The sequence below is a fragment of the Taudactylus pleione genome, unplaced genomic scaffold (genome assembly GCF_031769625.1).
Source record: "Taudactylus pleione unplaced genomic scaffold, aTauple2 ptg000093l, whole genome shotgun sequence".
In the NCBI taxonomy this organism is placed as follows: Eukaryota; Metazoa; Chordata; class Amphibia; order Anura; family Myobatrachidae; genus Taudactylus; species Taudactylus pleione.
In genome coordinates, this window is record NW_028284495.1 from 31,596,993 (window position 1) to 31,613,563 (window position 16,571).

A 16,571-nucleotide genomic window follows, 5' to 3' on the forward strand; every position below is an offset into this window, starting at 1 on the left:
ATTTTTACTATTCTGTTTGATATGTTATATGAGCTGTTATCTTACTGCTAAAGTTATTACTAATATTATAACTCACAGCTGAATGGTTCCGACTTTGAAGGTGGGAAAGGCACCACATCCAAGTCTCCTTTATATCCTGTAAAAAATAAATAATGATATTAAATAAAATTAAATGAAGGAAATGCTCTGCACAAAATACAAATGAATAAATATAGGGCTTGATTCAGAGGTGGACCCAATACCGATGTGTGTGCAGTTGGCGATGTTTTTTGCATGTGTCCGAGTCGCACTGCACATGTATCGCAATGGATTACTGATAGCGGTCGCAGTGAGAATTATGGGAGGTGACGGGGGTGGCTTGTCAAATGCGTGCGTGTTGCGAGTGTTTTGTGGGCATGTCGCAGCCAGCGAATGCATCTTTGTACGCAGTCCATCTAGCCCCGCAGTCATAGGGCTGCTCAGAAGTTCGATGTTGCTGCTGATATTGCCGATGGTACGTCTTTGTGTGAAAGCCAGTGGGTGTCTCTCTGCAAATAATAATGGCTGCGGCATTAGCATATTATCTCAATACCGCTGCGGGCAAAGTTGCAGTCGTGCCGGGATTTGCGTCCATTTCTGATTCAGGCTCATGGAGAAGAATAGTAAACATTTGCAAACGTACTTTTCACCACAAGAGAAGCGTACGCAGAGTTCTCTCCTTTCACATTCATAGCTGATGCATGGTATTGTGCTGTATCCTCAAAGTCACAGCTGTAAATATAACAACATAATAATCACTGCATTTAACTTAACATTTACACTATGTTACGCTTTGCACATATTTCCTTAATGTAATACAATCAGTAAGTGTTTACAAAAAGTTGATTAGTTGGCCTTATCTATTGTGTTTATGGCACATTAAAGTGGACCTGTCATCTAGACATACATTGTGTATGCTGTACCAAATCTTAACGAATATACAGTATAGACAAACATTATTTATATTTTTGTTCACTAAATTTTATTAAACTTTTAGTATATCGTAGCCCCGGAGCGAGAGGAGGGGGCCTGTGATGGGGGATGCACACGGGCCCCCTCCTCGCTAAAGATGCCCCTGCTTGGAGTGTCAAACTAATCTGGAAGATATCTATATATATACACACACACACAAGCACACATACTGTATATTTATGTATTTCTTAATAGTGGTGGATGTGTGCCAGAATATGGCAGTATGGCATCCTGCACCTCACTTATTATTTCTTCATCTGATATAATATCACATTCCATTCATGTACATATTTCATACCACAGCTTCTATTTTTCTGCATTAGTCACTGTATACTGTCTATGTACATAGGTAAGTGTGCAGCAGGTTATTATTGTTTTGTATTCTCACAGCTGCACTATGCAAACAGAATATTTGCTGTAAGCATGAGATCCTGCAGCTAAATATGTAGTAGCAGAGTTATCATAGCATTTGTCTCCTATGCCACCTGCCAGTTGTTAATTCAGGATCATTGGTATGTTTATTTGTAAGGATCATGATGGTATCCAAGGAACGTATTAAAGAACCAGGAATAGAACAGTAGCTCAGTTGTGGCTTAGTTATGTAATGTAATAAAAAAAAACATAAAACACAAATGACAGCAATATGTCAAGAAGAATACAGTCCAAACATTATATAATATATATATATATTAGGGATGTGCAGGCTCGGATAGGTTCGAGTTTGCACGTGGAGTTCGGATTTTTCCCTCCAAAAAAACGGAACTCAGAACGAGGCAAAACGTCATCTTACATGGACGAACATCATCATTCCTGGACAAAAGACCAGGAATGATGATGTTCGTCCATGTAAGATGACGTTTTGCCTCGTTGTGAGTTCCGTTTTTTTGGAGGGAAAAATCCGAACTCCACGTGCAAACTCGAACCTATCCGAGCCTGCACATCCCTAATATATATATATATATATATATATATATATATATATGTGATAGGACCCTGAAGGAACGAATGGCCTTATCCGTGCGGCCATTACTGCGGGTAATAGTGATCAGCCAATGGCCCGCCACTTTGTGGCTAAAAAACATAATTTATTCACATTACGTTATATGATCATTGATCATGTTCCACCATCTCCTTGTGGAGGTGATAGATCACGGAGGCTACTGCGGTGTGAGTCTCGGTAGATCTTTAGATTAGACTCAATGAGAATCTGGGATTGCATTGTTTTCTATGATTGGTCCTTCAAAACGGTATATGTGATATGTATATGCTATTTAACAGCAGGTTTAATTGGATTAAGATTGTGTTTATACAGGGTTGTGGAGTTTTGCTGGTCTCTCTAAACTGTCATTGTTGTTACATGTTATGCTTTGATGTATCCTTTGATTTGGTACATTGAGAATTAACATGAGCTCGGTATACTCACATGATGGATGCATGTGGGCGTTGCATTTACATTTTTTTTAGGTTTATATCATTCTAAATTAACATATTAATTCAGGATGACATTGGCCATTAGTGTCTGATTTCTGTTGCTCTCAGTTTGTTGTATGATGTTTTTCTAATTTCCTCTTCACACATTCAACTGGTTATGTGAACCAATATGCTAATAGTTGATTTCCATATAATGTGTTATGATGATATGTAGTCCGCTTATATATGTATGTCAGATTCTTTATTTTTGTTTTGTTATAGGTCCTATGCTGCGTGTTGTCCGGGTAACCGGGACGCTAGTGGTGGGTGTTCCTCTTACTCCTTACTTATATATATATATATATGCAGTAGAAACAAGATATTAAGTTGCACACATTTAGGGCTGTATTCAATCAGGTGCGAAAAGTCGCGCTTGGCAAAAAGGGTTCCAAAGGCAAAGTTTTCTCCCCATTCGCCAGTTTTGATGCGATTTTTTCGCGTACTTTATCAATGCTCCCGCTTTTCGCCCTATCCAACTGCAAGACACATGAAAACGCATATGTCGATAATTGCGCTTGGCGAAACTAGCGAAAAGTACAGCACATTTTGGGGAAATCAGCCTGTACTCCATAAAAAGCCTAACTGACATAGGAAATCAATATAGAAGTGTATTAGCCCTAATAAAAGTATTTTGGGTTCTTAAATTGAGGCAAATGGCGGTTATATGCATAATTACATAAGTGTGGAATAATGATAAAAAGCTATTTTTTTGGAAAAAATAATTGCTGTAGTTAAATTGGGGGTACAAATATATTTATGTGTCTATCAAGTGCAGTTTTAAAGAATGTTAAAAATACACTGCTGCAGCCACCTGCAATCCTAAAAACACCTGCAATTTATATAGCGCGATACGCCCGTATGCCCGAAAAGATCGCACCTGCGAATGCTCTTTGCCAAACGCAACTTTTCGCACCTAATTGAATACGGCCCTTAGTGACTTGATTTGCAGACATTTACAAACAATAGGTTGCTCTCAGTATCTGAAAAGCTGAAAGTAGATGCATCACCTGAAATAGCTGTTTGGGGAGGGAAGATATTTAATACGAAAGATCTTTGTGACAATTAAAATGTCACTAGTGCTTACCAAAGTAACTAAACAAACAAAATATGAGTTAAGTCTGATTAATACAAAAAGAACAATGACAGTTACACTTAAAATAAAGAAAGTTTAATGGGCCTGATTCAGAGATGGACGGTATTGCACAGCTACAGGGAAGCGGCTATGCAGTACTACTACTATTCTAATGCCTGCAGGAGGCATCTGAGGGACAAAGACGTCTCCAGCCTGTATCACAGATCCGAGTGCTGCATACGATAAAGCAACAACTGGTCAACATCCGATTTCCGTCATCAGCCATCTGAGTAAGCTGAAAACTACTTGACTAGCCGCCTCCTGCCCACTTGCAAGGCCAGGAAATCTGCATCCTCCGACGTAGACCCTGGCCTTCCACACTTCCAGGAAAAGGGGATGACACGCAGGTCTGCGCCACCCTCTCCCCACACCAGGGGCGTATTTATAATGGGTGCACATAGGTCCAGGGGGGCCACACTGCACACCTTGCACCCATATTTTTTAATACTTACCCCTCCGAAGTCCTGCGTCGGCTGTATCGCTGCACAAAACACTTGGAAAATGACCACAGCGGCCATTATCCCGTCGTTTTCCTCATGCGCAGTAGGCTCTGGGTACAGACTAGTATCCAGAGTTTATTGCTGCGGTGATGTTGCCAGCTGCCGGGGAGAGAGGAGGGGGCCCCAGACGGGGAATGCACATTGGCCCCTTCCTCTCTTAATACGCCCCTGCCCCGCACCCAAACGGCCGCAGCATGTTACTCGTGATGCAGCTTGGGGGCATTGCATGCGATCACGCAGGACTTTTTCGGCACATGTGCAGACCGGGTCCTGCACTCCACCATCGGAAGTCTACATAAACCAGGGGGTTTACGTACATTTCTGAATCAGGCTATTATTTCTAGGTATAGTGTCTAGGCTTTATTTTATGATTTATAGAGCCTATACAAGGATTGTTTGTTTTGTCTTGTGTACACAATCTGTATTACATTCTTCCCATTCTTTCCTTGTAGTTAGTTCTAAAGAAGTAATAGACATAGGGGCTGATGTTGAATTGAGATAAAAGCAAAAAGCAAGTAACTTTAGGCCTGATTCAGATGGACGCTGTATGCAAAAGTTGCAGGAGGCATCTTAAGTAAAAAGACGCTCACTGCCAGCTTCTCTGATCCATTGCAGCTTCCAAAAACTGCGTGACCATCGGATATCTGAGTAGCCCCCAGGTTACTCAGGATGTCTGGCAAAAATCACACTGCCGGGATCTGAGAAGCTGCGTCCAAAGAAGCAGCCCCTGGCTTTGGCTCGCTTAGAAAATGGGGCTAACACATCCCCGTTTTCTGGAATGCTCCCTGTAACCGGCTCCAAATACCAGCAGCATGACAATGATACTGCAGCTTTGGGGCACTGTGTCCGACATCACAGAAACAGATCTGCACATGCACAGAAACTGAAGCGGCTTCTGCACATGTGCAGAGAAATATCAAATTTACGTAAATCATTGAATTAGGTCCTTCGTACCTAGACAAACCATGTTTTACATGCAAATACTGGCTGCTGTTGGATGCTGGGCAGCTTTAGTGTTACACTGCACTTTACATTTGATTTTGGACACATCACACACCCCTCTCATATCTAAATATCTCTGCACATGGTAATCCTGCCCCACCTGTAGTGTAACATGGTTCTGCCAAGGTGCACAGTTACTTGTTTTTCTCTCAGCTCAGAACCAGTCCCACAGGGCCTGATTCTGAGTCAGATGCTACAGCTTCCATGTGTGCATCTTGCGTATGTGACTATAAGCTAATGCCGCTACCTGCCTCTCCCTGGTGTACAGCTACATGTTTGAATGAGCACTGAGACACCCATTTTGAGCATCTTTAGACACTGAAATACCGCTTGGTGTGTCTTCAGATACAAGAACATTCTCTATCAGTCTTTGGCCTCCAATGGGAGTGATTAAGTGCCTGAGTTTGCAGTTGCACCCAGTTCAAGAGCACACCCACAACATTCCCATAGCACACCATAAGACAGACCATCTTTGTGCGTATGACTAGACACTTCCCAGAAACGCCCAGCACATTGTCAGGACACTTGGAATACTATGCGTGCCAGTCCATACTGCTACTCTGTGCATACACACCATGGGGCCAGTGTGACTCTTTAGGGAATTAGCCACATGTGCAGTAGAGAAAAATTGCTCCATTGTGTGAACATCAATATTGAGTCTGACTCAGGATCTGGCCCATATTGTGTAATCTGTTAGTAATATGTAAGTAATATGTGAGTAATATGTGTGTGCAGGCTTGAGGATATAGCAGAGTTTCTGCACACACTAGTGGATGCTTTACAACTACCAACAGCCCAGTTGCTGAACCAGTGGAGTGGTTTATTGGTGTTACATAGTGTACAGCCATACTCGCTCTTATACACAAGGACCAGAGCTTGAGCGCAGTGGAATATCACACAGCTCACCAGCCAGAAACGCTTTGAATGCAGGTATTCCTCAAAAAAAAAAAAAAAAAAAGAGCATTTTTTGTCTCATTTGTCTGATTTGGTTTCTCTTTATCTACTTTTAGGACATGTGTGAAAATCTGATGTAGTTTTAGGCCAAATTTCAGCAGAAATATCAAAAATTTTGAAGGGTTCACAAACTTTCAAGCACCATTGTAATGTATACTGAGAGATGACAAGAGTTTGTGGAAACAGAAACAAAATGGTGTTAATCTAAATCACTTGGGTACTGGTACGTACATTGCGTTCTAACATTCACTTCAATCTTGCATTAACAAGTAATAAGATATATAAAACTAATCATTACTCCTACTTGTCTGTGGAAAGTACAGTATAATAAAGTCTATGAGATACTTCTGACATGTTTATTTATAGTCAGTGTGAACAGGTAAATGTATATAGCAATCTCTAATTGGCCACTCAAACTTTATCTGTTACTCACTTATTAATCTCCAGCGAGTGAAGACCATAGGAACTTTCAATCTTGTATTTCTCAGGATGAGCTTGATCATTGATTGGAACATTATTTTTATACCTAGAAAAAGAAACATGAAGGAGTCAGAGGAGCACATACAGTGTCTGAGATTGCTCTTTGTCTCATATACGGTAAAGTACAATTGTGGTTACTGTGTACTAGCTGCATACTAGCTTACTCTCCTATCATTTCTGGGAGACTCCTGAATTTAGAGAGTTTTCCTGGATTCCCAAAATGGACCAGCCTTCCAGATCTCATCCACTGCACTGAAGTGAGTGGTCCAGGGATTCGATGACTAAATATGCAGCAATTCTAATCATCCTCCTGTCCCCAATAATTGTGGCATTGTACAGTAGATGATAGGTATGTGATAATGTGCTTCTTGGCATTACACACCCTCTCTACACACATTTTTGGACCTACCCCCAGAGAAAAGTATAACCTGTTGCCCTAATGCAGTGGAGGCAAGTATGTTGTGGAGTGCACCAATATTCAATGCAGCTCAACAGTTCAAGCATGCCCTTGTCTCCCCCATTCTTAAAAAACCTACCCTTGATCCTAACCTTCTCTCTAACTACCGGTCCATTTCTCTCCTCCCTTTTGCCTCCAAACTCCTTGAGCGGATTGTCTACAACCGCGTTACCACTTTTCTTTCCTCCCACTCCATCCTTGACCCTTTTCAGTCTGGCTTTCGTTCTCTCCACTCCACTGAAACTGCCCTCACGAAAGTCAGCAACGACCTCCTTGCTGCCAAATCCAAGGGCCACTACTCTCTTCTCATTCTCCTTGATCTCTCTGCTGCTTTCAACACTTTGGACCACCCTCTCCTGCTGCATATCCTTCACTCCCTTGGTCTACGTGACACTGCCCTCTCCTGGCTGTCCTTCTACCTCTCTGACCGATCTTTCTCGATTTCCTCTCTTGACTCCTCTTCCCCCCCCACAGCCTCAGTAGGTGTTCCCCAAACTTCTGCTCTTGGACCTCTCCTATTCTCCCTCTATACTTCCTCTCTAGGTGAACTCATCAGCTCTTTTGACCTCCATTATCATCACTATGCTGATGATACTCAAATCTACCTTTCCTCCCCTGATCTCTCCCCCTCTGTTCTGACTTGTATCTCCAACTGTCTCTCTGCTATCTCTTCCTGGATGTCCCAGCAATTTCTTAAACTCAATATGTCTAAGACAGAGCTTATCGTCTTCCCACCCTCCCATATAACCTCATTTCTCACTATTTCTTTATCAATTGTGCACTGTCTTGAAGTTATCCTAGATTCATCCCTCTCCTTCAAACGACATATCCAGAACCTTTCGCAGTCCTGTTGTTTCCATCTCAAAAATATTTCCAAGATCCGACTCTATCTCACCCAGGATGCTACTAAAACCCTCAAACACTCACTGGTCATCTCCAGATTGGACTACTGTAACCTTCTCCTATCTGGCCTCCCCAACTCCCTTCTCTCTCTCTCCTCTCCAGTCTGTCCTTAATGCTGCTGCACGGCTTATCTTCCTCTTCAAATGCTCTACATCTGCCTCCCCTCTCCTACAAGCCCTCCACCTGCTCCACTTCCCTTTCAGAACCCAATTTAAGGTTCTCACACTCGCTTACAAAGCCATCACCCAATCTTCTCCCATTTGCATCTCTGATCTCATCTCCCTTCACTCTCCTGTCTGCTCTCTTTGTTCAACTAATGCACGCCGCCTTTCATGCCAACCGATTACTTCCTCCCACTCCCGCCTCCAAGATTTTGCCCGCAATGCTCCCCACCTTTGGAACTGTCTCCCACTCTCCATCAGACTCTTCACCTCTTTGCAATCCTTCTAATGGGCTCTCAAGACCCACTACTTCATCGAAGCCTTCCAGCTCTCATCCTAACTAGCTGCTACATGCTCCTTCCACCCCGTCTACCCCATCTGTGTCAAACCTGTTTGTCTGCCCCTCCCTTTTAGAATGTAAGCTCTTACGAGCAGGGCCCTCTTCCCGCTTGTGCTTCTCCCTACTTTAGTTTCACCTACTTCTTACTCACCACTAAGGTACCTAACACTTGGTTGCTTATGCTCTGTTGCTTATCTGGGCGTTATACTGTAGTTGCTAATGTAGCAATGTATATTATCCATGTCCTGGTCCTGTATTCTATTGCTCTGTAAGTCACTGGTCAACAATTTGTTTATGTACTTTGTAAGGCGCTGCGGAACACTTGTGGCACCATATAAATAAATGATAATAATAATAAAAAAGCAAATTGTGTCATTGGCCCCTATTTACTACAAACCACATTTAAAATGCGGTTGTAGTGTGATTTTTCCGACTAAGGGCCATATTCAATTAGAAGCAGAAAGTCGAGATCCGCGAATAAGTGTCGCCGATTGCGATTTTTCACCTGCCGGAAACTTATCTCAATATTTAATTCCATCCGCTTTTTTTTTCTACGCGGAAAATCAATGCAGTGTAATAGGCGAAAAAGATTAGCTTCTGAATAGCATGAAAAAAGAAGTGCAAAAGTTTTGTTTTGGGGTGCAAAGGTGAGGACACCACTCAGAACCCTAGGGACAACCCCCCAATGGACAACTGCGTAAAAAAAATTCCTAAATAAAAACCTTAAGACCTGAATTTGGGGGCGAAAATGCACAATGTGGGGGGACAAGTTCACAAACTAGCGAAATAAGTTTCTGGGGGTGCACTAAGAAGGGGTCAAGTGTTTTTGGGATTGCAGGTACTTTTATGATGGTGGAAATTCGCATTTATTAAAACTGCACTTTAGAGAAATTAAAATATGCTAGCACCCATTTTCAGGCACCCCAAATTTGACAGGACTACTTATTTTCCCCCCAAAATAATGCTTTATGCCATTTTTCACGACATGTGCAAAGATACTAATTAGAGGCAATTCTGCGAACTTAAGGACCCCAAACAGTTGTATTACGGCTAATCGGGCACTACTACATTGATCCCCAATGTTTCTGCATCTTTTTAGGGGGTTCAGGCTGATTTGCCCCGATTCTGACACCACTTTTCGCCTGTTCTGACTTCGGTTGTCGCTGTTTTTGCGTATTTTGCAATTGAATAGGGCGAATAGCAGGTACGTGCACGATAAGTTTCTGTGGCTAAAATATGCGATGTAGGCGAAAAGTCCGGCATGCAAAACTTTATCGCATACGCAAAGCTAGTTGAATACGGCCCAAAGTTCGCATCCCCCCCCACTTTGGACCTGAGTGCACAGGGTAAAATGCTTTTGTTTTGGACTGGTAGAATTTATGTTTGTTGTGAGTGAAAATATCTTAAGTGTCGCATTGTGCAAAAGTGTAAACATCACATGAAATATCCAGGGCTGTGAGTAGGGGTGGGCGAGCTGTGGCATCATATAGGGCTCTGGGCCATAGGGCATACATACCTACTCTCCCGGAATCTGTGGGAGGCTCCCGATTTTGGGTAGGCCCCCGCACCCCATGAACAGTAGGCACTTCTGCATCCTGGCCAGTTCCCCATTGTATTTGCAGGAATAGGGATAATCCGCACATAAGAGACGGGGCCTAATGACGCGATTCTATGATAACCATGTCATTTGGCCATGCCCCCTATTTAAATATGCACAATTTGCGGGTTTTCCCCGTGAAGGGAGCGGGGCCTAATGACACAAATATTCTGGCCCCGCCCCCATCACTGCCCACTTGGGAGTCCTCTCCAGCCCTCTCCCAGAGAGGTAAATATACCGGTCGGCAAGTATGTCCTGGCGGTGGCACTGTCACTGCCTCACAGCACCTGCATTTGACTTATGGGGTGCCTGGAACAGCACCCTGCAGCCAGTAATGTTTCTGTAGAGCTGCGGGCACACACCCTGCAGTCTGTAGACGCCCGAAGGATGCGCCGTGCACTGCTCTACTTTCTGGTGCTAGAGGCCGCGACCATTCGGCGTGACATCATGACTTTATGTGTTAGGCAGGCAGACCCGGTACGGGGTGATACAGAGCCCTGCTCCGGAACTGCAAATGTCCAACCTCCTACCACTTCATTCATTCATTAGAAAAAACTCCTATTCCTTTTCTACAGAAACTGCTCTCGCTACCCGCTCCTTCCCTCTAGGAAGGAGTCCCGGGTTTCGAAGAGGGATCCTTTCGGATCCCTCTGCCACTGTCCGGCTCCTTCCTCCGGACTTCAGGGCTCCTGTGTACATACATGACATGTAGGTCACGCATGCACACTAGCGTCACTGCTCGCAGAGACAACTGATACTCGGATCATCTGTATTCGCGCCAGAGCAATGATGAATTGCTCCAGCATCCGCAGTGAGTTAGAATGTTCGGACCCCGATATTTAACATCATGAATAGACCATACTTGCCGACAATCAGCTCCAGCGTTCCGGGAGGGAGCTGATTGTCGGCTAACAGTGGGGGGGCGGGTGCGGTCATTGGGCGCGGAGCTGGGGGCGGGCCAGCCAGTTGGTGGTGCATTGGGGGTGCCGTTATTTTCGGCAGTGTGAAGCAGGGGGCGGGGCCGCAATGACGCAGTTCAGTGCGAATCGCGTCACCGGCTCCCCTGCTGTTGGGGTTTCTAATCTTTTCAGGGGGGAGGACGGGAGGGTCGGAGGCTTCCGGGAGGCTTGCCTGCCTTTCTGGGGGGCCGGGAGCGGCACCCGAAAATCGGGAGGCTCCCGGCTAAATCGGGAGGGTAGGCAAGCCTGGAATAGACCCATAGGAGGTAATAGCAATGCAGAGTACAAATGTAAATGTAACTTGTTCAGTTAGAGGCCTTGGTTAGGAAATGAGAGGGTGACTGAATATTGGTAGGATCATTATATAAAACATTATGTGTAATGTCCCCAGAAATAAGGAGTAGTGTAAACAAAAAAAATAATGTTTATAGGATGGTGACTTAGATTGTCTTTTAAGTACAGGTCAAGAAAGGTACTAAGATCTTAAGAAAGAGTTAATTACATCTATGTATGTGTGGCACTGCAGTATGTATGACTAGGAAACCAATGCAATAGCTCTGAATATAGCTATTTATCACTGACATGAATACACAAGTAGTAGATATGAGCATACCAGGTAACTCGTGGCTCTGGCCATCCACTCACTGTGCAGTGAAATTTCACGTTCTGTGTCTCCCAGATAGTGTGAGAACGCGTCTTGATGACGAAGACTGGAGCATGTAACAGTGTGTCCTCATTTATCTTTTTGTGAAATTCTTCAGTTTCTTCTAACTGGAGAAATGAAAGAAGATGTTACCGTTGCATGGAAGAAAAAAAAAAATTTTTTATACTTTTTTTATTCTAATTAATCTATGTAAAATAAAAATAAGCAATGCAGATAGTGAACATTTCCTCTTCTGACAGACCCCATTCTACCTAGTACCAAGTGATCTCATCCCAACTTTACATTTCATTTTCTATGGCATTTACCAGTGCGGAAGTAGTTCATTGTATCATCAATCTATATATACAGTCATAGGCCCGTATTCAATATGTTTCGCACCTGCGATACTTTTTCGCCTGGCTGACTTTTCGCCTATATCGTGTGTTTTGGGTGCGGAAACTTTTTGCACGTGTCCCCGCGATTCCCCGTATTCAATACTTGAACAGGCGGAAAGTCCTCTCCAAAATGGGGTAATCAGCCTGGCACCCCCCAAAAGATGCACTGACATGGGGGATCACTATGGATACCCCCGAATTGGCCTGCTGAAGGTTTTTGGTGTTTTTAAATGGTCTCAATAGGCGCTGTTTTGCGTATTTGCATAAGTGGTGAAGAATAGCATTTTGTTTTATTTTTTGGAGAAAATAACTAGTCCCTGCAAATTTTGGGTACCTGAAAATGGGGGTAGCATATTTTAAAGTTGCTAAAGTATCTTTTAAAAATACGTAAAAAATCCACCTGCTGCAAACACCTGCAATCAAAAAAACACCCAGGGAATACTTGGGGACCCCCCTGGAGTCTATTTCGCTAGTTTTCAACTTTGTCCTCCAACTTTTTTATTTTTCGCCCCCAAAATGAAAGTAATTTTTTGGGGTGTTCTTAAGTCTTTTTTAAGATTTTTTGACGCAGTTTACCTTTGGAGGACTGTCTTAAGGCTGCACAGGGGTTCCTGCAATGTTGCACCCCAAAACCCCAATTCTGCACTTTTTTCCACCTGCTATTCAACTTTTTCGCCTATTACATTGCATTGACTTTCCGCCTAGGCGGAAAGTCTTTGAAATTGAATACGACGATACTTTTCCGCCTGGCAAAATAACATCATCGGCAAAACTTTTTTGCCGATCTCGGCTTTTCACTCCAAATTGAATATGGGCTTCAGTTCTGGCGCACAGAAATCTGCATAGGTGTATATGTATGTATGTTCCCACATTTGATGCTAGCTGGTACAGTACCCAACTCTGCCTCAGGCCCAGTGACTGGAGGCATTAATTATTATTATTCATATGACACAATTACTGAAACAGGAGAATATACATCATGTTAATAAGTTCTGCTTTGCAGAAACATTGAAATGTCCATTGGCCAGCATGCCAAAAATGTACAAGCTTCACCTCATGGGCTCACCATTTATCATTATTATCATTATCATTAATATTATTATTATTATTATTATTATTATTATTATTAATAATAATAATTATAATAATAATTATAATAATAATAATAATAATAATAATTTATATAGCACCAGCAAACTACACAGTACTTTACAATTGGGAACAAACATAGTAATAAAACAAGACTGGATATCAACAAACAGACAGAGAGATAAGAGGGCCCTGGTTCCATATCTACAAAGATGAGGTTTAAGGGCATATTTATTAGATGAATTTAGCAGGAAACCTGCACATAATGTAGACATCTCCTGGATGTAAGATCAGGGTAAGCTGTAGTTCCCCAGTTTCCGATCACAATAGCAGTCCGCATAGGTTTCTATGGGGGCTTCTACACTGTGATATTTGCCAAAGCCATTTCATACATTTTACTGGGAGAGGGATCCTTAGGATTCCTCCCTGATAATAGCCGCTCGCTCATGCACAGTTGGATGAACGTGCATGTGCACTAAAGTGATCACGTCAGCAGTCACTTTACTACACATCGTAGTGATGGGCTCCTATCGGGGCACCTGCCTCTGGATGTGTTTTTTAATACATCTAGACAGAACATAATTTCTTATAGCTGTGGTAAAAATTTTAATTATCGAGTCTATACACTCAATAAATAATAAACATATGTCTCTTAGTGCCACAATTTACATATTAGTACAGCCAGATCACAAAGAGAATAAAGCTGGCCATACATTAGACCAACTTTCCTCCAACCATCCAACTGACCAACCGTCCAACTTGTCTGTCCAACTAAAACGGTGCCCCACACACCTAACCAACTTTTTCATCAGACCATCCAGCCAGCCTACTTTTTTAGCACACCAGCCAACTTCTCTCCAACTTGTGAGGTCACAGACATAGGTGGCCAGGTTCTGCCTACTTCTGCATGTTTTGAATAAATAAATATTTGTTTTTAAAGAAACAAAAACGTTTGCATGTCTATTTATTATGTTAAAAACTTAAAATGTCCCCTTTGGACTACTTCGGGACAGCAGGATCAGGCAAGTATGAAATAAATGAAAGACTAAAGTAACACAGGGGGCCAAATGTGAGAATTTAGAAAATGTGAGAGTTTTGCAGTAACCTCTCACATTGGTAAAGTTTTATCTTCAAAATGAGAAAACATCTGGATGAGAGTTTAAATCGTGAGAGTTTTTTGAGTCTGAAAAACATGCGAGTTTGCTCTGGTGCTTTGTTCTCGGACTCTATTACATTGGCCGAGTTTAAAAAGTGTGAGAAAACTCTCACATTTTCTAAACTCTCACCCTATTACATTTGGCTTGTTTTTTGTGTACTTTAGTTGAAACAGTACAGTATAGTGGGGAAGATGTATTACAGCGGCACGCATTGTGCCGCTATAACTCTTACTGTTTCTTCTCATTATCTAGGAAAAGCAGGAAACAATACAGAGGAGATGTACGAACATCTCATCTGCTGGAGAGGGGGAGTGAAAACTCCTCCCTCCAGTGATCCCTGCCAGAGCATTGCGAGATATTGTGTGCAGCCCGGAGCCGGCAGCCTCTGGGTGATAGGATAGGATAGGGCAATGACAGGTGCAGCTGTTGGAACGGTCAGTGCCACTGACTGTTCGTATATTGCCCTGCACATCGGCAGGGGTGCCTAGAGGGGGGGAGCAGGTACTAATTACCTGGGCTTTGCTGGAGGGGCCCGGAGGGGGACAGGACCCGGTGCCGCCCTCCCCACCCCCCCGTCTTATATCACAGCAGACCAGCACACGCTGCTGTGTACTGGGCTGCACTGGGAGAACACTCGCAGCTGCTAAGCAGCAGCCACAGCAGTCTCCTATGCCTGTGGGGGGAGCGATCACACACCTCCCGCGATTAAGTCACACCCCTTTACCTGGGCCCCGCTCGGCTATCGGCACGCCTGCACATCAGCCCTGCTACCTTGTAGATAGCAGCGCTGATAATGACAGGAGTGCTATTTAACACTGAACCCCTCAATAATACATTGGGGAGAAGCAGTATCAGCAAACATAACGTGCACCGATATCACTCCTCCCCCATATTACGGGTTAATACATCTCCCCCTGTGTCCCTTAAGCTGGGTATACACCAGATGGGCCGATATATCAGATACTGGTGACACATCAGAACGAGGCAATGAACGATGGAATGATGCCTCGTTCCCTCCTTCATTACCTGCAATGGGGCCGCATGTGGTTGGACATGCAGTGCGGCCGACTGGATGATGTCACATTCGGCCGCACGCATATTGGCCATACAAACTGAGCGATGTGGCTGATATGTCATTCCGGTTTGGCCGGAAACGACATACTGTATCGTGCTGATATTGTCTAATTGTGTACCCAGCTTTAAGACTTTTGTATTCTCTTTAACAGACAAGTTTTTTCAACTTGATATTTTTGGATACATTGTATCCTTGTTTAGAAAAACAATATCCACTGACACTGACAGTATTGCGGCTTCAAGTATAGGTGTAATGCCTGGTACACACTGGGACGATGATGGGTGATTTGGCCAATCGGAACGACAAATTGTGCATATCGTGCAGTGTGTATGCACAATATATGCGCTCCCGTGGTCGCATGTGGCATTGTCAGGTTTGATGTGCTGCACATCAAACCTGATGCTATCACATGCGACCCCATTTATGTTAATGAAGGATGAAACAACTGATCATTCCGTCGTTCATTACATTGTTCTGATGTGTACCCGTGGTACGATATGTCGACATATCGTCCTGGTACACAGACGACGGAATGACCCTGATGTTGGGCAGCGGAGGCACGCATAGTGGGTACACACTAGATGATGTGCCCGATATGTCAGCCTGATCCCCGTTTGATCGTGCGCTGGGGGTGCTGGTTGTGCCATGACTGAAGGGGGTGAAACAAGTGAGGCAGACACTTACTGACGTTCAGCAGCAGCAGCACTGACCCTCCTCTCTGTCTATTCTACATGCACCCTACTTTACCTGACCGAGACCCGCCCCCTAACCCCGAGATCCTGCCCCTTCTTCTCTAGTCTAGCCCTCTGTCACAGTCTCACCTCTCCTTTCCTGTCCTTGGAGTCCGGCACGAAAAGCACAGAACCTCCTCCTAGACAGGTGCCAGTGTCATCTGGGGGGGTGTTATCTGTATGCAATGGGGAGGGGGGTTGGAGTGTGTTTTAATACTGTCTGCGGTGGAGTGGTCTATTAATGTAGTGTGAGTATCGGTGGGTGTATTAATTTTATGTATATGTGTGTGTGAGGGGGTGTATTTATATTACCTGTGTTACAAGTTATATGTGGGTCACTGATGTTCTCTGCATCATATGGCATTCATTGCAACACTCTGCATTATATGGCATTCATTGCAACACTCTGCATTATATGGCATTCATTGCAACACTCTGCATTATATGGCATTCATTGCAACACTCTGCATTATATGGCATTCATTGCAACACTCTGCATTATATGGCATTCATTGCAACACTCTGCATTATATGGC

The 16,571-nt window shown here is 43.5% G+C and overlaps 1 protein-coding gene across 2 annotated transcripts in view; it reads right to left on the reverse strand.

The window, feature by feature from the left end:
* The window catches only part of MYOM1 (myomesin 1), a 155,325-nt gene that overhangs the window by 90,098 nt on the left and 48,656 nt on the right, over positions 1-16,571 (reverse strand). For both annotated transcript variants that reach the window (XM_088469642.1, XM_088469641.1), the window contains 4 exons: positions 11,559-11,716; positions 6,482-6,574; positions 662-750; positions 77-136 (listed from right to left, as the gene is read on the reverse strand). In XM_088469642.1, the coding sequence (XP_088325768.1) occupies positions 77-136; positions 662-750; positions 6,482-6,574; positions 11,559-11,716 (400 nt within the window). The remainder of the gene's footprint in view (positions 1-76; positions 137-661; positions 751-6,481; positions 6,575-11,558; positions 11,717-16,571) is intronic.